Genomic DNA, 20,586 nt, shown 5'->3' on the forward strand with positions numbered 1-20,586 from the left:
TATAACTTTAAAACCTAATCTCTAATTCACTTTCTTTTTTTCCTTTTGAATATCAAAGTACACATAGAAATTTATATTTCCATAATGTTTAGTAAATCATATGAACATTATACATGAATTATGAATAAAAATTTATTTACCTGCATGGAAATCTATTCCCACAGCGAATGAAGTTCCTGATATAGGCATCAAAGCATCCATTTTGTCACTTGGTTCAAGAGGTATTCCCCTGATTCCTTCATGAACAGAGTACATAAGAAATGACTCTATACCTAAAGATGGGAGTTGGAATCCAAAACAAATTTTAAAATCAAAAAGAATTAGTTACTATTAATTTTAGCAATCTTAATACAAATTACTAAATGTCCTTAAAAATGTTTGAACTCACAATATACTCCCATATTTGTGGCAAGGTAGGTAATTCATGGTTCTGAAACTTCATAAAACATCATAATTTCCTAGATGAGTTTTTAAAACATATTGTTTAGCCCCATATCAGGTGTTCAGTAATTTAAAATTCTGTGAAGTTTGTAGTTGAGGATGATGCTACTTGTATGTGAACATCACTTTCATAAGCAATTTGGTAGATAATTTCTGGAAGACTTGGCCTCCCAATCAAAATTAATTCTCTCATCTGAATTCAAGAATCTCTTTGCTTCTATATGATAATAAACTTTGCTTTTAGGTAGCTATATTAGTGTTATTATTCTAGTATACATTTGAATTTCTTAAAGAATATTAAGCTTCTAAAATCCTTTGAAGAATAAAAATGCACCAACAATAAAATTGGTTAATTTTTCCTACATTATTTTACTTCTCAGCATCAAAAACTGGTTCTAAAATAAACAGGTAAAGATACCCTTACTACAAGAAGTCCATGTGATAATGCTTATTAATATTACTAATATATTAGAAAATAGGTCTATAAAATGTTTATAATGTGAACATATTCTTAGTAAGATCAACATGCCTACTTTAATTATTTCTGTCACTTCTAGTCATATGACTTAGATATAATTTCTCCTAGCCCGCATCTTATCTATAAAATGAGACCTATCTCATAAGATTATGGGTAATACCAGAATCAACACTTACAAGTTAATTAGAACAATGCCTAACACATAATAAATGTCTTATAAATATTTCCTTTAAACTAAAATAAGTAACAACGACATCCAAATTAAGCTCTGATTATGAGACAACAAAACATTCCTGGACCAAAGTTCTTTGGGACTATTAGAGTTAAGGACAATGAAATAAGAAAAACACAGCTAAACTGCATCAGTTGTGATTCTTTCCCTGAAATATTCTTCTCTTTTAGTTATGCACATCTTAAATCTGCATCTGTCTGGTGCTCTCTATAAAACAGTTGAAAGAAAACAAACATAACCAAACTCAAATTGTGCATTTATCCCACCCTATCAATCATAGCTTTTTATTTCAAATTTTGCCTCCTTAAGTTGAGCAAATTATTACACGTGATTCAACTTTGATAATAAACTCAAGCTACTGAAATTAATTAAATTTAGGAAATAATATTAAGAAAAAATGATATTTCAAATATCTTCCATCCATTAAGATTCAAATTATGTAAAACTATGTATAGTTTGGTATATGGTATGTGTATACCATTATCTAAGAAGGAATGATTTTTTTCTAATTTTAACTGACTTGGGGTGTGTAAAATCTTCATGGCAGGTGATGGATGAAGTAAATGTCAAAGGTTTTCATGAACTTTTACCTTGGCAGGACATGCGGTTCTTTTGGAGATAATACCCCACTGTACACATGCAAGTTCTTGTATTTTCAGATGTTGGTAAACAAAGCTGAGAGCATCCACCATTATTTAGGTGACAAGAATTACTGCCTGCAAAGAACAAAAACGAAACAAGTTTTTAAAAGAAGTGAAAATTTAAAAAATAATTTTATCTAAAAAAGCAAAAATGTTTACTATTAATTTCTAAATGTAACTGTTTCATATTGCTTGTAATCACATTCTGTACTCTCAAATAGGTTAAAGCACAGTTGAATAGTGTCCTTCAAAAAAAAAGAAACAGAAGCATTTTTAATTACAGAAATTATAAAAAAATTTATTTGTCCTGAGGACAGACATAGAACTTCACAAATACTTTAAAATCACAGAAATCAGAAAACCTTTTGGTTCTTAAATTTTATTGTGTCACTATAGTTAGTTGTTTGGCAAGAATATTTTATTCAAACATATAAATAGTTAAATTATATTACTAACTCAACTCAAAGACTTTGTCATTAAAGCAAAAGAAATATATATATATATATATTTATTTATATTTTAAATGAAGGAAATATATTTTTGCACTCCTAGAAACATAATTTTCCCACAATATATGAGAAACAATCTCATGGGGGACATCTAATTAATTGCTATATTAATAAGAAATTTCCTTATTTCTGTATAGTAGCAAATGACAAATATTAATCAGTAAATCACAAGTAATATTCTGGCAAAACACTTCAGTGAATTTACTAGCCCCAATGTGCTAATTACAGCTGGTAACATGAAGTTATTTACAATCTTAAGCAGCAAGTTCATTAAACATATCATTTTTACATGTTTATTATTCTAGGATGTGTAGTGCCATTTGTTCAAACTCTGACAGGAATCACTGTAACCTCGGAGAGAATTAAAAGCCAGGAGAATTAAACAGTTTGATAAAAGATGCATATTGATACTACTCCACAGAAAACTCAAAGTACCAACACAGTTCTCACTAAAGGTAGTCTGGTGGGATTTAATTGCTCAATGGATCTTGTCATGAACTATTATTTTTGAAATGTGAAATATGCTTAATTTGGGAAGTTTCTCATCAGGAGATTTACTACATTCTCTGTTCATCTCCAAAACCTACTGTTTAGTCGATGTTGAATTCCATCTTAGGTAAATTACATACATTGTTTAAATGATAATGTTTATCTTCCATATAAACTAATAAAGAATAATTGATTAATTCTCAATTTCCCAAATTGATTGAGATAGAATTCCAAACCCCTCATATTTCTAATAGAGAGATAATTTTATTGTAATTTTGCGATAGAATCACATAGATATTTCATGGTTAGAAAACAGTATATATTCACACAAATATATAGATGCATGTTTAGATACAAGGTTTGCTTTAATCACTACTAAAAGTGCAAAGGCTGGAAAAAAATTCACTGATGATGATAACAATATCGTTTGATGGAGCATCACGTGGAGAGGAATTTTAGTGGAACTAAAGAAGTAAAGAAAAAGAGGTTAGAGAGAGAAAAAATTTATAAATATAAGAAAAAATGAGGTGGTTTATAGCCTTGGTAATCACAAAAGTATGTGAACAAAGAAGGAAAAGGAACTTCTGAGCTGGCACAATTTTAATACAATTTCAAAAATAGCAATGGATAGTAATTTGTTGACAAATAATAATTTTGACATATTTTAATAATTATATTTTATGCTAACAATACACGTTTCACATACAGTATCTGTAGAGAAGTGAACAATGGAGAAAAATAAAAAGTATTATACACGTACATGTATTTTATAATATATACCTTTTCCTATTAAATATGAATGAAAATAGGAAAATATTACAGTGTACTTTAAACTTATAATTGACATAGTGATTATCAAGTTAGTACTATGATTAATATTTTATAATGATATTGATACTCCCACTTCATGCCCCTAGTGACTACAGATGCCGGAAAGTTGATTTAACTAACAAGGAGTTTCAACTCTCCAGTGATCTGTGTCAAAATGATTAATGAAGAAACTAATAGTACTTTGAAATCCAAAGAGGTAGTAATGCTAGCACCTCAAAGAGTCCTGAATTGCTCATATTTCATTGCTAATGAAGCTTTTAAATCACCTGTAGTGATTCTGTTAATGGGACTGTTTATAATGCAGATGGGGCTATCATTAGGTACCTCTGTTAAAACATAATATTTTCATCAAATCTTAAAGTTACTTGTATCCAGGAATGGTGGCTCATACCTGTAAGACCTGCATTTGAGAGGCTGAGGCAGGTGAATAGCCATGATTTCAAGGCCAACCTGGACTACACAGTGAGTTTAAGGCCAGTCTGAATTACCTGGTGAGATGCTGCCTCAAGTCCTCCCCTCCAACATAAAAATTAGTTGTATTACTCCACTGACCTCTACATGGGAGAGGCCCTCATCAGTTTGACAGTAACTTCATACTGCATGAACAACCCAACTATATCAATAGAATCAAATCTTTAAGATAATGGAAATTGTATCAACAAGAACAAAGTGAGTCTAGAATAATACAATAAACACTCCTTTCCAGAACTTTATTATAAGTATAATTTTTATTTTGAAGTAAAATGTATGCTTTTTAACTTTTGGAAAGAGTGGTATAGAATTTTAATATTCATATTGGGGAGTGAAACTGCCAACTTGGTTCATGTCTGAAACACTGAGTTTGTGTTCTCTAAAACAGAATGAATTATAGGAAAAAAGAAGGTTAAGAATAGGAGAATGCAGTGAGAGAAAGCAAGTTTCTGTCTCAGAGGGACAGAAGGGGGTTCAGAAAGTGAGTTGCACACCAATCCTGCTTCTCAAAGGTGCTTACTGAACCGAGCCATAAGGTGAGGCAGGCTTAAGGTGGGAAAGACTATAATCAGTCAATAAGATTACAGTCACTTAGGCAATATTGATACAATGGCAAGTCATAGGAAGGTGTGAGGTGGTACAAAACTATGGTCAACCAATAAGTATGCAAGTATAGCCAGTAGGGTGACATTGATTTAACGAGGATCAAATAGAAAAGCAAGTCACATAGCAAGCACACATCAGACAAGGGCTTCCCTGGAAGGGGTGGGTTAAGATTTGGTCCTCTACCCCAAGGTGATTGATGCCTACTCAGACAGAATACAATCACTGCTGTTCATCCCTAGAGGAAGTTCATGGGTGAGTAGTTCTTTTTCTTGAAGTCTGATCTTCAGCGAATATGGCCTAGCCACAGCTGTCTTCTGCATTAACCTCTGGAGGGCCCAGCCCTGTCTGACTGCCTAAAATAGATCTATCTAACTTAAAATCTATAATAATAACTTATTTGAATTTGGAGTGTGGGTGTCGTGACACACACCTGTAATCCCAGCTCTTGGAGGCTGAGGCAGGAATAGTGTGAGTTCCAGGCTAGGTTGGACTTCAAAGTTATTTGAAGGCCAGCCTGAACTGCATAGGAATCCTGTCTATAGAAGGAAAAAAAATGGAAATTCACATTTATTCAATCTTTCTCTTTGCCTCTCTCTACCTCTCTTCTTTCATCTCTTCTGTGTTACAGTATCTTATGTTGTATTTTATGTACAATCTCAGACTATGTAGACAATGCCCTGCTTTATAACAGTGCTATCATTTTACACTTCATTCTATTAAAAGTTTATAAATATGTTGTAGTGTATTTTATTTACCAATTATCAATACTTTATTCTTAATTATACAACCTATTCCTAATACACAGGATGCCAGTAATATTTATTTATTTGCTTACCTACTTATTTCCATGCTGAAAAATTGTGCCCAGGATTTTATATAGGCTAACGGAGCATACTACTACTGATCTACTCTTCCAGAACAAATTATGTGTTTCAATACAGAAAATGTTCCATTACTGAACAGGTAATGAAAATACCCCTGTTCATTATAGATAATGATTTCTAAAAAGCCATAAAAAGAATACATTTGAACATAAGAATTTGGGCATTAATGCACTCTTAATAATAAAAGCAGCCCTAGAATCATTTCAATTTTATTTTTAAAACACTTGTTTTCTCTTAAAGTAATACTTTTTCCTCTGGTATCTGCATGTAAAACTTCCAGATCAAAGTTTGTGCAATGCTATCTCTTGTTGCACTCACAGACTCTCAATTGCTATTGCCCCTAAGCTGTGACTACTGGATGGCTGGCCCCTATCTGCAGAAAGTGATCCCCTTGGTTCTTGATTCTACATCCTACTCTTATCTGCCTTGTCTGCATGGCCAAAATCCATCAGAGTAAATTTCTTTCTTATTATGCAATTTTTTTCTGAAAAAAATTTCCAAGGAGGAAAAGTATGTGAAGCTAGACTCACATAGTAAAGATTAAAATAAATAAGTAGAATACAGAAAAGGCTTTATGTTTTCTGGAAAAGTTCTTTTAATGTTATGGACCATGAAGCAGAAACTAAGCAAGGACCTGCAGGTATGGGACTGCGCTGCTGGCATCTGTAATCCATTTGCCACTGGGCAGTGTGACAAGTCTACCTATGTTAACCATCTGTTAGTGCTTGCACTCAGTTTCACTCACAGCCTTTGGGCTAGCAAAAACAAAAATAAAAATGCTTAGAGCCAGACAATGTATCTTTGAATGTGAAATTTTTTATGTTGATATCATTCATGTGTCATAGTTCATTCTGTTCAGGGCTTAATTACATGTTGCATAAACCTGGCAGGAACATATTCTCTTATTCTTATATTTTCTAAGTAACAACGAGAAAGGAAAGGTTTTTGAAGCCCTGACAAACTAAGATTCCTAGGGCAGCTGTGTTAATGTTTTGAAAGCTTATTATCCACCTTAAATTCAAAACATTCCTCTGACTATATTAAGCAAAATTTTTCTTTGTCTTCCTTTTTTATTAGAAACAAAAATAAGAGCCTTGTATAAGCTGAGAAAATAATACACAAAACAAGAAGCATCAGTATGTCTTACCTTGCTGGGCTTCCTTATCATACACTTTCATGTGAACCACTCCGGAAGTCTTATTTCGCAGAATCGTAGGGTTTCGCCCATCTCTCTTGCTGCAGGTTCCCAGCTGAGCTAAGTTTTGGTCTGCCCACCAGAGTTTCTTATCTGTGAAAAAGAAATGAAGGTTTAAAGGAAAATGTAATAATCTCATTAAACAACATAATAGTCAATAAAAATACTCTTGATTTCTTTCATTATATTTTCAAATGATTAAGAGAAACTAAAATTAACTTGGCTTCTAAAAGTGCAAACCATACTGAAATTTTCTTTTTCAAATGTTCTTATTCTCTTCCCAAGTAGAGATTAATCATTTAAATTTTTATTTTTCAAAAAAATAATATTCTTACATATTATCTAATATGTGTCATTTAAATATAAATAAAAGCAAGTTTCTGATTAATATGGAATATAGACTTTATTATTCACCTACTTGCCCCCTAGTAATCTGGGCTACATTTGTAAGTAAATGACAAACTCTAACAAAATATCTAGAAATATTTCAAAATGACATTGTTCCCCTACTTTCTACTTATTAAAAATATGTAAGTTTTTGTACCTTCCAATACTGTATTCTACATCCCTTTTTATTTTTATTATTTCAGTACTGAAGATTAAAGGTAGAGTCTTCACACTGAGGTACATCCTAAGCCTGTTTTGTTTTTTGTGTTTTGAAACAGGGTCTTGCTAAATTGCTAAATTTCTCAGGCCTGGCTTGATAACATATTCTCCTGCCTCAACCTCCCAGAGTTCTGAGATCACAGGAATATATCGTCATGCCTGAGTCCTCTCTATCTCTTTGATTTCTTATACAGTTCGTACCTATTTCTCCAATAATTTGTTAATTGAAAGTGTTTTGGTGAAAATATAACTATCACACAGGAAATTTTAGAAGAAAGTAAAAGTTAAGCAAATAACTATGATTCAAACACAAAATATTGAGTTATTAAAGAATGATAATTTAATTTCCATTGATGACTAGAATCTATTTTCTGTGACTCGAATCAGCAGTCAAAATTCTGGAACAGGAAAGAAGCAAATACAATCCTAAATAATCCTAACCTAGCCTATCACTTGAATAAATGCTATTTGTTTTCAGTTTTTAAAACCAGCTTTTAGAGAAAGCATAGAAGAATTTCTATGACAGTTGTGTAGGATGAAAATATTAAGAATTTTGCTGTGTAAAATGAAAGAGCAGTTAATGAAATTTCTTACATGCACTCAAGAAGATGAGATTAAAAAGACAATATTCTCATAATAAAAATGAAGACTCAAATGACAATTTGAAACCAAAAATAAAAGCAAATAGACACTGATTATAATACATAGTTACACCATAGCTGACAGAATAACCAAAATATTTTAAGTAAAAGAATAAAATGGAAGGTAGAAAAAATTAGAAATAACACAAATGATTACAGTTTCACAATTCAGATCAGGAAACTAATACATTAATACCTACAATTAACAAATAAATGCCACATAATTCATATAAAAATTAAGTTAGAGTTGCATTTCCATTTTTATATCCCAGAGCAAAGCACATCACCACTGGGACACGGATGAATGACTAAGGCTAAAAGTCACAACCCCAGGAATTCAGCAATTTTGTTTTGAGCCACCTCTACCTACTGGGTCCCTCAGTGAATGGACTGTCTCAGCATATTCACCCTTTAGATTCAAAAGGTCTTGAACAAGAACACATTTCTATGAGAAGTGAAAAATTTCTATGTTTCTTGTCTATTTCTTTATGATATGCTATAACCTCTAGGGACCTTGACCTCAAAAACCTCATCATCAAATGTGATGCCTTGACATTGGACCTATACCAAGCATCATGAGACAAAAGAAAAAAACTTTTTTTATGAAAATTTACAGTCTGTGCTATTGTGTTATTAGCAACAAACAGACCGACTAATACAAGAAGTTACTATTACAAAGTCCTATCCTAGCTGGTGGGAAAGGACACAAGGCAAGACAAATAAGATCACTGCCTTTACAGATACTACATTTTAGTCAGAAAGAGATCTAAGACAACTAAATAGAAAAAGAAATGAGTGACAGTTATTAGTGTCTGAAAAATATAAACACAATTCCCTTATTTTCTCTATATCTTTATCTGAATGTAAACCATATTCACCCTTCAATACACAAATACTATTCTACTACTAATGAAGTAGTTCACACTAATTCACATCCATCTTCCTGTTTGCTGGCTCTAAGATCTTTGCAGAGCGAATTCCACAATTTAATATTTAATTGTTGCTTTTTCTCTTTGTTTCACTTGTACATGTTTTGACTCCTTAGTCAGAGATGAAAGCTCCTGAGAACAAGGATCTAGCCTTGTTCTTCCTTGTCTTCTTCGTAGTGCTTTGCATTCTTTTGAACTGAACATGATATAGAGGTTCCCTAAATTCCCGTGAAATGACTGGGGAGATAAATATCCCCCAAAGTATTTCCCATTACAATTCACAACTTAGACAACATTTAAATAAGATCAGCTCCGCCATTCCCTGTGGATAGTATCTCTTTGAAATATTTCTTTTAAAATATTAAGCTTTTTTAAAGATCCCTTTAACATAAAGTACTTTGTTTTGTAGTTACTAGTTTGCTTCAACTTTACTTGTCTCTCACTGTTCATAACATGAATATGCTAAGGTGATACTGGAACTCAGACACTGCTTATGTCATACGCAAGTGATTACAAAAAACCCCGATGTGTTGTTATAGGTTTATGTATAATCAGCCTCCAAATCCATATATTATACTGAAATTCTAACCCCTAGCACCTCAGATTGGTCTGTCTTTGGAGACAGAAGGCTTACAAAGATAATTAAATGAAAATATAGTCCTCGTGGTCAGCCCTAATCCAATTGACTGACATCATGAGAAGAACAGTTGGGACATAGTTATGCACACAGGAAGGGCAAGGTCAAAGCAGCAGAAGCTGGCCACATGATGATGAGGAGAGCAACCTTACAAGAAATCAAGCCTTTTTTTCCTTGACCACAGAACTGTCACCTCTAGAAAAGCGAAAAAAATATCTATTTCTGTATGTCATGCTGTCTGTGGGACTTTGATAAGGCCTTCTAGCTAAATAACACATTCACTAATAGACATTTTGAATATATTTATAAAATATAAAAAAGAATTAAGGTAAATATATTATTTCTACCATGGCATCTCCAAATTCTTCACTAAGAAAGAGGGAAGGATGGCTGGTGAGAAATAAGGAAGAACAAAAGGAAGAGGAAAGGAAAGCATTCAATAAGCACCTATTAATTTCCACAACTTTTGAACATAAATAAGATCCTGAACATAAGATTCTGAACATAAATAATATTGCCTTATTTTAACATTATAAATGAATATGATTCGTTAATACACCTTCTCTTAAGCATAAGCAAACAGAAAGTCAGTTAATCTTCAAAAGGTACCATGGAAGAAATGTATCATTAAGTTATTAAGTTCCAGTTATTATTATTTGACTTCCAGTGTTCTTCCCACCACATCACATTGAGTATCTAATAGCTCTCTATCAGACTTAATGACTGCAATGCAAACATGCTTTGAGTTTCACATAAATAAATATTTATTAAAGTTTACAAATGATTTTATTTGAAATTGAAGTTCACTTGCATGTCCTCTACTTTGTCTGGCTATTTTATTATCTCTACAAACTTCAACAACATCAACATTGACAAGAACGTAGTGAAACAAGGCATAGCCCTACAACAATAAGAAATAGAACAGAAGGCCATAATAATAAAACGTAGTAGTTATGGGTTGGGAGTGCATTAAAACTGATGATTGAAAGAAAATCTAGACATGCAGTACGATGGTGCTAGATATTAGTTAATAAACATGGCACAAACTTCAAAATTGATCAGAACTGTGGACTTCTAATCATCCAAAAATAGGAACATGGATGTAGTTGAAAGAGAAATTCTGTTATTAAGAAAACAGAGTCCAATATATACAACCAAGGGAATGCTCTTCCTTCATTCTGGGCCAAAACTAGACATTTCCTCAAAATAACTAAGGAAGCCATTGAGGGGGAGGATTAGGTAGTAATCTCTAGTAGAGGTTTGCAAATTTGAGCATGGATAATGCTCACCATGATTAATTGTAAAAGCATAAACTGTCAGGTCACACTCTAGAGTTCATGATTTCATAGGTCTAATATAGGGTCTCAAAATCATACAGTTATGACACATTCCCAGGTATTGCTGATGTGTCGGTCATGCTCATTTACTCCGTCTTCACTTCAGACAAACATGAGAATCATCTAGAACACCTTCAAAGTTATCGCTGAATACTGCTTCCAAAGATTGTCTCTGAATTGTTTTATTCTATGGCATCAAATTATTTTCATGCACAAGTGAGTTCAAAATCCAGAAACCTCACTGCTAAATCCCAAGACTTCAATCTTTAATCCCTTTTTTAAAAAGGAAGCTGGTATCCATGATTATGTTTATCATATCATGTATGTGTTTCCTATTTGTGTAAAACTGTACAGTCCAATGAACTGAACAAAGAGATAAGTAAAAGACTCTTTCTCACTACCAAAGAAATTTATTCAATAAAAGAATTTTAAAGGATGCTTATTATTACATAATCCTTGCTTCCTGAAATCATAGTTCTAATAATTAACAAAGGAACACCAGATAATTGAAAAATGGCTACAATATTAGTGAGCTTTTTAGCTACCATAATGGAATACCTGAAACAGGCTAACATTATGGAAAGTTTTGTTTAACTCCCAGATCCAGTGATTCAAAATCATCCTATAGGCAGGCTCTGTGGAAAGGGCAACTCCTTGTATTGTGACAAACACCATTGGCAGGAGCATATATGGGAATAAGAAGAACAGCTCAAGCCAAGAAACCAAAGGCAGAGCGAAGACTGATGTATTTTATCGCAAGACTCTCAGGAAGACTCAAGAGTCATGTAAAACACACTTTTTGAGGGAAGCACTCCCAGTGACTCAAGAATCTCCTACAAGGCCCCACACCCTGAGGGTTTCGATGAACTTTCCAATTATACCTCCCTCAAGACAAAATGTTCAATCACATGGAGTTTTAGAAGGACAATCAAACTATATCCAGTGCATAGAAACTGTACCATGACCAAGCAACCAAATTAAATCAATTAACACAAAAACAAAATACCCAGAGAAATCTGAATCTACAGCAAAGGTAAAAAATAAATTAAACAGAATTTAAAAATCTTTAGATAAATAATAGAAATTACACATCTGAAGAAATTACAGGAGAGTATAAGAGAAAAGTGTTATCAGAAACTAAAATGAAGCCTTTAGAAGTCAAAAGTAGTATAGATGAAATGAAAATTCTGAGAGTTAAAAGTTGAAAAATATCTACATGGAAGCAAAAATGAACAGAAAGACGAAAGGAAACAAGATAAAAGTTCACTAAATTGCATTACTTTGAAAAATATAATGTAAAAATAAAGGGAAAATGTCAAGAAAGCAATTTAATATTTTTAAAATTGAAAGACTTTGATTTTTAGGTTTAAAAAGGCAAATAAATTCCCAGAAAAAAAAAAAAAAACCGGATGAAAATGGACAAATATTATTAGAATATGCCAGAGAAAGACATTGATTTCAAAATTTTTCAGAGGAAAAAATAATGACAAAATATCATAAAAACAAGCCACAAACTTCTTAGACAACCTTAAAATAATTAAACATATTTTGGAAGATCTAATACACATTTACTTCCAACTTTGATTTCATATCCAACCATGCAAATGTTAAGTACAGAATGAAGAAGACATTTCTAGACAATATTGTCTTTTTAAAATTTTATCAAAACTTTTTCCTAGAAAGTTGCCAGAAGTTTTAATTAACTAAAACATGAAGTTAAAATGAGCAGAGTATGTGGTAATTGTGAAAATGAAGACAAGCAAAAAAACCCCTAATGTAATGGTGATAGGCATCTAAGGACACCAACATCCAAACTTGAATGCAAGATGTTCATACTGAAGTAGGAAGTTAGACAACTTCAGAAAAAATGTGTATGAGATAAGTCTAACAGCTTGGCAGCTTGGAAAGTTCCATTATATCAAGTCAAGCAATATCTACAACATTTTTAAAAATCAATAAATATTCAAATAACATCAAAAATACTCAAAAGACTTGAGACTATATGAAAACATTCCAATTTGGAAGAATGGTGTGGCAAGTTTCTACTTTACGCTTAATTTTTCTTCTCATCTTCATTCCATGGTTCATATACTCACCACACCATAAAGTCATCTCTGTGTTATTCTGAAAAAATTCATGTTAATCTTCCCAGGAGTGTTTTTTAATAGACTGTTCACAATGGCTAGCCCCTACGTGGTCATCAGAGGTAAACATTAGACATCCGTATTGCTTCCCTTACCTTCCCCTACCTAGAGAAGTCTCCTAGGTCCAATGTAAACTGAAGGAATCCACTGATTATGCATTCTGATTCTACTGAAGAACTTCCCTTTCTCACCTTCCCCACAGTGCTCAGTTCCAGCCCTCATCATGTCTAGACTCCTAACTGCCGCTGTTCAGGAACACTGCAGCAAGTCTTGCTAAAATGTAAATCTGATCATGTCACTCAGTCTCCAGAGGCTTCCCCTAGCATGAGGCAAAAGCCAACTGTGATATGATGCCTGCTTAATTTTCCATAAGCAGATTAGTTACTTTGCCCTGTGCTTTGTGTTCCAAGAACATTAACTTGCAGCAACTTTCAATTCTCCAAGGGTAGACTAATCATGTGACAAAAAATATGGACAAAGTAGCCAAAAGGCAGCTTATTTTAAAGAATAGTTAAAACCATTGTGAACTACAAGGATATCTGTATATCACAATGAGTCTCTTATTTATAATGAAGTAGAAACCATTACATTTTTACATTGTGTCCAGGACATATCAGAAATTCCCTTCCAACTGGATAATCAAGTTATACATTCCAGCCCATCATCATGGTATCTGCTCTTCTGTGTGGAAGCAACTCTCCCAGCTCTCTGCTCTTTGCCTGGAGACGCATGCAAAAATGTGTTCATATGGCAGTGACGGAACTAGAGATACCTTTTCCTTGCCTCTTTTCAAGACTGTTTCATTTTGTTAAACAGATAATTCAGAGGACAGTAAAGGTAGGATGAAAGTGATGCAAAAATAAAGCCTAGAATTTGTTTTGAAGACTTTGTGACTTTGAACTGACAGATATGGCCCTAAACTCTTTCGGTTCATTGTTAGGGTGGGAGACTTGCCTCACTGAGAGCAAGGGCAGTCTGGGATTACACTGAAAATGGCAGGTAATTTAGTCTTCAAACTGAAGACTTGACTGTGTTGCCAGGGAACTGCATTCGTACAATGATGAAGGAGACAATGACAGCGAGCAGAAGGAATTAGCTGACAAAAACAAGGTAGCCTTGAGTGACTGCTGACCAAAATATTTAGGAAATAAAATCAGAACTTATGCAATGAAAACAAATGTTCCCTAAAATTTTGATTAGAAAAATGAAGAGGATGAAGATAGGTGTAAGAAGAAAAGAACTACTCAGCTCAGATAATAAAGCAAACTACTGTGGTATTTTCCGTAAACATATTCATTTTAAAAACATTAGTATTAGACATTCATCTTAAGTCAGAGTTGTCACAACTATGAGATGCGATCAAAATTTTAAATTTTAAAAAGTGACAATAAAAGACAGGTTGTTATTAAACTCCCTAAAAATACTCCCGAGCTGAGGATTTAGCTCAGTGGCATAAGTACCTGCCTGGTAAATACAAGGTCGTGAGTTCAATCCCCAGTACCAAAAAACAAAACAAAACAACAACAACAACAAAATACCACAGAAAAATACTCTCCCTACTCTGACAAACTGATCCCCAGTGTTCTTGCCCCAAGCTGAAGCAGTTCTGAAAATCTTCTGTTGTGTTTTTACAAAATGGTATGACAAATAAGTAAATGCTACTGTAGGGTACCATTCAGTGGAAATGTAGGCTGGTACAAACATGAGTTCTCGCTAGTCTCATCACCACCTCTGGCACTGTGGGATATCTGACTCTTCCCAAAGTAGAAATATCCTCAAAAAGTAAACATTTTGATTCAGTTTAGAACCTAAAGGCTTGCATTATAACATTCATAATTTTTTACCACTTTGCTAATTTATATGACTGTCTTCTTTATCAAAACACATGGTTTTTTAGGACAAGGATTGTGTCTTCTTACATCTCGTTTCTCCTATACATATACTAAATGAGAACACCTGAGTGATTTACAAGGGTATTTGAGAATCACAACTGTAGATGATAGAGTGCAACTTGGAGTCCCACTAGACTAGTTTGATATATGGCTGTGATATCTACACACTGAGTGATTTGAACAATTTATTTGCACTCTTAAAATTATCATCCTCATCTATAAAATAAGGATTATATTATCATATTCATATGCATGAATTATTTACCAACTAACTTAAATGGCATAAATAATAACTGGCAGCCACACTGAATAAACTGATGAATGGGTTAACAAAAACTCTGAAGCATACGTGTGACTATTGATTCTATCACATTAACCAGTTCAGAAAATATTTCCCCACACTAACAACAGTAAGGCAGTTACTTGCAGTATTTTTGTTATGATTTCATATCACTTCTCTTATTGTTAAGAGTGGAACATGCATTTTCAGGGAAACTGATAAAAACTAATAATGCAACTATTGTATAAAAGAATTGCAGAATGCTTGTGGAGATTGTTCCTAAAATGTCTTTTCCATTGCTTCTAGTGCACTGACTTCTGGTCATAACAAAATCATGTTGTATCGAGAAAGAGGAAATAAAATACAGGCCTTCTTATTTATACAAATTTGTAATTCTTGTATACAAGTGAGATGAACAGCCCTCAAAAAAATTCTTTAAGCAAAAATATGATTCCTCATTTAACTCATAGCCTTCCCCTGCTACATATATCAAAATCTTGAGTACAAACATGGCTCTATTTATAGATAGACTTCAGGAAGGGACGGCTAAGTTTGAATGAGGTCCTACCTGTGGGCCCTGATAGGGAAAAGACACTCTAAGAAGGTGTGCTCAGAGTAGAAATGTGGGCACAGGGAAGAGCTGGCATCAGCAGTCCAGGAGGACTACGGGAGAAATCAAACCTGTTGAACCCGGGATCTTGAAATTTCAGCCTCCAGAAACTGAAATGTGAATGTCTAGGTTTTAAGCCACCAATTCTATTATGGCGACTCAAAGAGACTAATAATATACTCTGTCATGTAAATCATTAAGAGCAGAAAAGAATGCTGCAAAATGCATTATAAAGGGTCTAAGACGTTTAGTAAGTCCATTCTGAGAAAGTGCAGCAGGAGCCCTAAAAGGAAATCCCAGTCTATACTGAGGCAGATGTGTACCTCATCACTACACATATTTCAGCTATTGGATCTACCTCCAAAGGAGTTCTCCAGTGCTCCACTCCTGCCACTCTTCACTGTTAACCTAGTCTGGGCTACCAGCCCCTCACTTGAACTGAAATGAAAATTCTCCAGTTTCTCCAGCTTCTCCATGGCTGGCCCCACAATTCAGGCAAAAACTGTAGTCTAAAAACTCCAGCATTGACTCTTTGAACTGTTAGGTGAAGTGTTTACATTTATTTAGTGTTTAAGACTCCCAGAAATATTGCCTAAACATTCAAGTGTCATAAAAATGATTATTGACCTTAAAAGCAACATTTTTATCAAATTAAAAGTGAAAGGTAGTATGTGCACATATTTTTAAAATATCATAAATTTTAATGCTTCTAAGTAAGGCTTTAAAACACATTTCTACAATGATAATTTCTGATATCTTAAATACTAATGTTTTAGATTTTTTAAAATAATTTCTTGTCTTTAATATTACCTAATTTAAACTTTGATTTCAGTTTATTTAAACCATCTCTATAGTGCCTACTTGAACAATCTTGGTTTTGCTTTTTTGAGACAAGTTCTCATTATGCAGTTCAGGATGGCCTAGAACTAACTATGTCATCCAGGCTGGGCTCCAACTTGCTTCTATCCTTCGCCTCAGCCTCTTGAGTGCTGGGATTACTGGCAGGTACCACCACGCCTGGACTGAATGATTTTGAAAAAACTTAAATTGGAATCAAAAACCTAGCATTTTATTTTGGTTTAAACTCACTGTATAAGGGATCATAGTTCAAAAATAACTTTAAATGGTTATTCTATCTTCAATAATTTAATGCTGTCTTTATTATTAAAACATGACCGTTGTTTCAGTCACCAAATGCTTGACATTGCCAAATAATTAATTGTGGTAAGTTTATTACTAGAAATACATGTGAGGTTATAAATATCAATGTATTTCTGAGAAAATATATATAAATACTGATACAATCTCCAGGGCACCCATTTGCCATGTTCCTGTCTTTTCCAAATTATTCAATGACATTTATTAATTTGAAAATAAAACCATGTAAAGACCTCCACATTATAGCAAAGAAACATGTTGCTTATTTTAAAAATCAGCTCCTGCTATAGTACTTTCGCTTCAGTTGGATGGAGCTGGAGTGTCAGCTGGAGCATACGCTGCAGTCAAAAATAAAAATAAAACTATTCTTTGTAGAGTGAGCATCTTTAGTCTTTTAATTTATAGTTTATTTTGCAATGAATATCACTTTAATAGTTTATGACATGAGCAAAAATACACTCAACTTTTATAAAGAAAGTACATGAGCATCATCATGTTACTTCATTGGGCCCTCAGGTTTATACTTAGAAATCCAATAAGTATGAACTCAGTATCTGATAAATAAATTATAATGTGACTGAACAAAGAAAATAAATGAATTTTTATAAGTACATATATTAAAATTTTGAATTTTAAGAATAATAGTCATTTTTGGAAGAACAGTGCCCAAAAAATAGGAAGGCAGAACTGTATATATAATTTTTTCATTATACATTAATAGCTTCAGATTTTTCACAACCTTTATGACAAGAAAAAATCACTAGATTGCAAAACATCACAAGGAAGAAATATTTAGATTTACTTTGCATGGGTGTGATCAAGATATATATTAGTTATTTCAAAAAAGAAAAAAAAAATATGGTTTAAGGGGGCTGTCCGGATAACTGTTAAAAGAACAAGATACAGCTAAAAAATATTACATTTTTAATTTTAAAATTGTATTACAAATATTTTTTCTAACTCCAGCTTGTGGGGATTCTATTGTTCAGGCAACAGAAATAGAAGAAATAGTCCAGTTTTTAAAACCTCAAGTCTTTCTCCATTAAGACAATGTTCAAGACAAGGCAAAATATCTCAAAGAATAAACTTTGCTTGCTAATTTCAGTCTTACCAGTTTTCCCCACACAAGGAGTCACTAAGGACAATATACATTATACATATTATTTGTTAGTCCATCATAAGATAATCTAATTACTGGTCTTTGGAGGATTACACATCTTTAATATACTTACAGTAAAAACTGTGTAGAACAAAACAAGATGTGAGCTCCTTCTGTGCTGGTGGAAAGCATGTATGCATGAACTTTTGAATTTTATTAAATATATGATATATGATTTATGATATATGAGAATAAAATATTTAAAACTACACAGAAAATTATTTGTAGACTTTAAGATCTAAAAAATACTTTAAAAATTGAATATATTTATAGTCCTTTAATTTTTCTGTATTAATCAAGATATTTCTTAAATGGCCAAAGTTTAATATGGGACAATATTAATTGAAACTAAATTGATACTGTCATTCTGCTAATCTGTAAAATTCTTCTTATATTACATTAGATTTTTCTGATATTCATTATAAAAGGTTAAAAAGAATTTAAACATATTAACCTTCAGATCGATATATATTTATATTTACCATTTATTATATGTATATATTTATTATATTTTTAAAAATATAACTAAAACAAAGCCTATACATGCCAGAATTTTTTTGGTCAGAGTTGTCTAATGAGATACATTTTAATTGAAATAAAACTTTCCCAGAAAAGACAGAGCTTACCGCATAACTTCAGTTTGAATGATTAACACTTGGTTGATCATGACACAAGTCCATGGTATTTGTAAATATGAATCATAACATAATACCTGCAGCATATGACCAGACAGCTGGAATAAATTCTTTGTTTTCCTTTATTCATGCTTAGCCTCTAATTAAAATGCAGCCATAATTATATCCCAATAGCATTACCCTTGTTGGCAGTTTCCTTGGTTTCAATTACCATCAGTCAACTGCAGTACAAAAATATTAAGTGGAAAATTCCTTAAGTAAACAATTCATAAGTGCTAAATTGGGTGTTGTTGAGTAGCTTGATAAAGCTGTTCTAGCCTGTGCCTTTCTCTAGCATGGTTATATTGTCAACATTCAATTGCTCATTAGTCGCTTGGCCCTTTCAGGTATCAGACTGACTGTCAGACTCATATGTCAGTTCAAGTGTCCTTATTTTACTTAACAATGGTCAGAAAGCATAAGAAAAGTGATGCTAACAATCTGGATATGGCAAAGAGGTCATAAGGTATTTTTATAAGTGAAAATGGGCAAGCTCACCACTCACTAAGGAAAGAAATACAACCGTATACTGAGATTGTTAAAACCAATGAAGAATTCTACGACTTGTGAAGAAGGGAAAAGAAATGTGGCTAGCTCAGATGTTTCATGCATATAGGAAAAATAACAACCACGGTGAGTAATAAGCACTTAGCCATTCATCATCCTGCATTTGACTATGTAGATGTTGCAGCAGGTCACAACATCCGTGAAGAACAGATACACAATACTAAGATGTTTTGAAAGAGAATCCTCATTCACATGATTTTAATATAGTAGTTCAATTGTTCTGTTTTACTATTAGCTATTTTTGTTAATCATTTCTTAATTAGTTAATTAAACTTTATCATAGGCATGAATGCACAGCCAAAAAGATTTATGTAGGGTTTGCTAGAACCATCTTGTCAGGTACCACTATTGTTTTGAAAAATATCCCTTGGGATGAGATAGAAATAATATAATTCAAAATTTTGTTACAGATTTAAAATATTCTGTATTATTTTAAACTCTAAATATTTTATTGATCCATTTTATATTAAAAGGGAGATATGTGAAATATACAACATTTATTTACCAGTCCAAAAAGTATGCATTTCAATTTTTTTTCTACTTTTAATAATATAACCATTGAGTCATGTAACTTTTCTTCCTGAAAATAATTCTGGATGAAGTTGACATTTAGCAATTTGTACAAGGAAAGCATTATTGAACATTTTAAGAGCAATAAATCAGAGATGATATAATTCCATTTATGTTAATAAAAATACTCTGATTAGTAATTTTAATCTGGTTATAAAAATAGTACTATGCTTGTTGTCTTTATCCATACTACTAGTTAATAACATTAAGCAGAAAAACCTTGGAACACAGCATTTAAGGTGACAATAATTGCTGTTAAAGTATCACATATATTCTTTGGAGATTTCAAATAGAACTTTTAATGTAAATTTTGATGGGCTATTACTTTTCATTAATTTTGGTATGAGTACTTAGAAGTGACAACTATGTATGTACATAGTGCTGGGCAAATTGCCTGGTTCTACTTCATATATTGCTGCTACATTAATGATGAATGTTATGGCAATTAGAAGACTGATGGCTTAGAAAATTTAGGAGAATATGTGAAGCTCTTTGAGCTAGGTGACACTACGCAGCGTGTTACAAAGCAGTATCTTTTTTGAAAAGTATGATTCAAAAGCAGAAAAATTTAGAATATATAGTATAATTACAGTGTACTTTAACTG

At 32.7% G+C, this 20,586-nt stretch overlaps 1 protein-coding gene across 7 annotated transcripts in view; it reads right to left on the reverse strand.

The window, feature by feature from the left end:
• Lrp1b (LDL receptor related protein 1B) overlaps window positions 1-20,586 on the reverse strand; it is a 1,703,137-nt gene that overhangs the window by 475,798 nt on the left and 1,206,753 nt on the right. For all 7 annotated transcript variants that reach the window (XR_010050782.1, XM_063259026.1, XM_063259028.1 and 4 more), the window contains 3 exons: window positions 6,730-6,870; window positions 1,742-1,867; window positions 141-272 (listed from right to left, as the gene is read on the reverse strand). Coding sequence is in view for 6 of the 7 variants with exons in the window: in XM_063259026.1 (XP_063115096.1) it covers window positions 141-272; window positions 1,742-1,867; window positions 6,730-6,870 (399 nt within the window). In the remaining variant the exon portion in view is untranslated. The remainder of the gene's footprint in view (window positions 1-140; window positions 273-1,741; window positions 1,868-6,729; window positions 6,871-20,586) is intronic.

This window comes from Cavia porcellus, unplaced genomic scaffold (genome assembly GCF_034190915.1).
Source record: "Cavia porcellus strain 051 isolate PalLab524CR breed Dunkin Hartley unplaced genomic scaffold, mCavPor4.1 scaffold_12, whole genome shotgun sequence".
In the NCBI taxonomy this organism is placed as follows: domain Eukaryota; kingdom Metazoa; phylum Chordata; class Mammalia; order Rodentia; family Caviidae; genus Cavia; species Cavia porcellus.